Here is a 2,862-nt window from a genome sequence, read left to right on the forward strand (position 1 = left end):
CCCCCCCCCCGCCAGGCATTGGGGATCGCCGGGATCCGCTCCCTCGATCCCCCGCGATCCCGAGGGGATCCCCCAAGGAACGTGGGATCCCTTGTGATCCCGGGGGGCGGGGGGGGCGGGAATCTCCTCCCCATCCGCTCGGGATCCCTGCGGTCCGAGGGGATCCGCTTCCCCACGGCCCACGGGAAGCCGTGATCTGCCTCGCTCCTCTCTCCCGCTGCCCCGATCCCCCGCCATCTGCCCGCGGAGCTGTGGATCGGGTGGGATCTGTCCCCGGGCCCGTGGGTAACGTCCCCTACCCGGGTATCCCGGTGGGATCTGTTCCGTGCGCACGGGGATCCGTGGGATCCGGAGCCCCTGATCCTGGATCCCACCCTGAGGGACCCGGCTCCGTCCCTCTCCCCACCGGGGGAGCGGATCCCCACGCCGCTGGCAGAGCGGGGCAGCCTGACGAGCGCCGCTTCGTTAACGGGGAGCAGCCAGGCCTGGGGGAACCACGCTGACCCCCCCCCCAACGCTGACCCCAGCACCAGTGGGGTGCCACGCCGCCCTCCGGCACCCGCTCCCGGGGGGGGGCCACGACGGTGCAGCATCACATGAGGGACAACCTCTGGGAGACACGGGGTGACCCTGTCCCCAAGGGGACTGGGATGGCCGCGTGGGGGGCTGTGCGGTGCCGCGGCAGTGCCGAAGCCGGATTTCTTCTCGCGGTGCAGCCTCAGACGTGGAAGTGGGCACGGAGGCTCCCCCCCCGCTTGCCACCCCAGGGCAGCCCTTTCCCTCCGTGGCCCCTGAGGCCGGTGACACAGTCCCTGTCCTCGCAGCCACGGGTGACGGGGACCCCCCAGATCCCGTGTACCTGCCGGCGGATCTGGAGCTGCTTGGCGTGCCCGAGTACTACCGGCTGCAGCGGGCAGACCAGGACCTGCCCGCCAACACCTCCCTGCATGCCCGCACCGAGACCTACCTGCTGCTGCGGCACAGCTCCGCCACGCAGCCCCTCGTCCAGGCCACCTACCCACCCTTCAGCACCCGGCAGGTAAAATGGCCCCCACCGTCCCCGCTGCCCCGGGGCAGCCTGTCCCCCTTGCCGCCATCCTTGTCCCTTTGCAGGAGGTGCCCACGGAGAGTCCCCCGGGAAGGGACGGCTCGGCAGCTTGGGCCATCCGTGCCGTGTCCCTTGAGAGCGCCGTGTCCCCGGCCGAGCCCTTCGCCCGCGTCCTCTTCCATCTGCAAGGTCCCGACTGGCTGCCCGGGCAGCGGGACCACCCCGGGGAGTGGGATCACCCTGGGGAGTGGGACCACCCCGGGGAGCGGGACCACCCCAGGGAGCGGGACCACCCCAGGGAGCGGGACCTGCCCTGCGTTGCCCTCCACGCACACCACCGTGGCCGGGTGGCCCGTGGGACGTGCCGCCTGCAGGTCAGTGTCACCCACCAGGGGCCAAAGCTTCTGCCGGGGGGGGGCTGCCCTGCTCGGCCCCCCCACCCTGAGCCAGGGTCCCACTCTCCCCTCCAGGCACCCCTGGGCGTCTGCGTGGTGGAGCTGGAGATCCCCCCGCGCTGGTTCTCTCCGGCATCCCCTGCCCCACGCAGCCGCCGCCGGGCAGCCGAATCCCCCGGGCGCCCCGAGACCCCCGAGTCCGCCGAGCTGCACTACGGCGTGGTGGGACCGGGGGAGTGCGGCCGTGCTGGGGGCCGGGAACGGAGCCGTGGCGGGGAAGCACCGTGGTACCTGGGCTCACTGGAGCTACGGGCGGCCGAGCCGGCGCGACGGCAGGAGGTCCGGCTGGATGACAAGGTGCTGTTGCGGGTGCCCGACGCCACGCTTCGCCCGGGTCAGCGCTTCACCGCCACCCTCGCCCTGCGGCACAACTTCACCGCCGACCAACTGACGCTTCGGTGAGACCCCCGCCTTGGGCAGGCAGGGGACCCCCGCGGAGGGTGGCACGTGCCGGGAGGGGGACGTTGTGTGATGGGGATCCGCCGGCAGGATCAAGGCGAAGAAGGGGCTGCAGGTGGTGGCTGCCCGCCCCGGGGCCCCCACCGCCTGGACTGCCCAGCTGGAGCGCACCCGGGGCCCCAAGCACTCGACGGCCGTGGTGACGTGCCGGCGGAGCGGGGACTCTCGCGGCGGCTGGAGGTAGGGAACGGCACGGCACCCCGGCTCCTGGGGACCCCCGCTGTGGGAGGGGGCTTCTGCATGGGGGCCCAGTGCAGCCCAGTGGTGCCCAGTCACAGTAAAAGCAACCTGTGCATGACACTGTCCCCATCCCAGTATGACTCAGTTGGCGCAGGGGGACCTGTGTTTTGCGCCGCTCCCCTCCCAGTATGGCCCAGTCAAAGTAAAGGGGACCTGTGCATGACACTGCTGCCAGCCCAGTATGGCCCAGTCAAAGTAAAGGGGACCTGTGCATGACACTGCTGCCAGCCCAGTATGACCCAGTTGGCGCAGGGGGACCTGTGTGTTGCACCGCTCCCATCCCAGTATGGCCCAAGGGGACCTGTGCATTGCGCTGCTCCCATCCCAGTATGGCCCAGTCAGAGCAAGGGAACCTGTGTGTTGCACTGCTCCCATCCCAGTATGGCCCAGTGGGGGGACTGGGGGACACGGGGCATCCCTGACCCCCGTGCGGTGATGCAGGGCAGCCGACTCCGCCGCATTCCTGCACCTGGACCTGGCGGTGGAGAATGGGACAGGGGGGCTGGCGCCGGCGCGGCCCCTCACCTGGCAGGTGGAGTACCCCGGCCAGGACCCCGAGGCCCAGAAGGACAAACTGGTGTGGGAGATCCAGGTGTCGGAGCGGGACGTCCGTGCCCTCATCCCCCTGGTGCAGGTGGGTGCCCCCCCAGCCCGGCCCCC

General features: G+C 71.3%; 1 protein-coding gene across 1 annotated transcript in view; it reads left to right on the top strand.

Moving 5' to 3' along the window:
• TMEM132A (transmembrane protein 132A) overlaps nt 1–2,862 on the top strand; it is a 5,085-nt gene that overhangs the window by 540 nt on the left and 1,683 nt on the right. The window contains exons 2-6 of the mRNA XM_010564353.1: nt 825–1,039; nt 1,114–1,422; nt 1,519–1,901; nt 1,993–2,142; nt 2,644–2,836. Coding sequence (XP_010562655.1) covers nt 825–1,039; nt 1,114–1,422; nt 1,519–1,901; nt 1,993–2,142; nt 2,644–2,836 — 1,250 coding nt within the window. The remainder of the gene's footprint in view (nt 1–824; nt 1,040–1,113; nt 1,423–1,518; nt 1,902–1,992; nt 2,143–2,643; nt 2,837–2,862) is intronic.

This window comes from Haliaeetus leucocephalus, unplaced genomic scaffold, assembly GCF_000737465.1.
Source record: "Haliaeetus leucocephalus isolate CR32 unplaced genomic scaffold, Haliaeetus_leucocephalus-4.0 Scaffold177, whole genome shotgun sequence".
Classification (NCBI taxonomy): Eukaryota; Metazoa; Chordata; class Aves; order Accipitriformes; family Accipitridae; genus Haliaeetus; species Haliaeetus leucocephalus.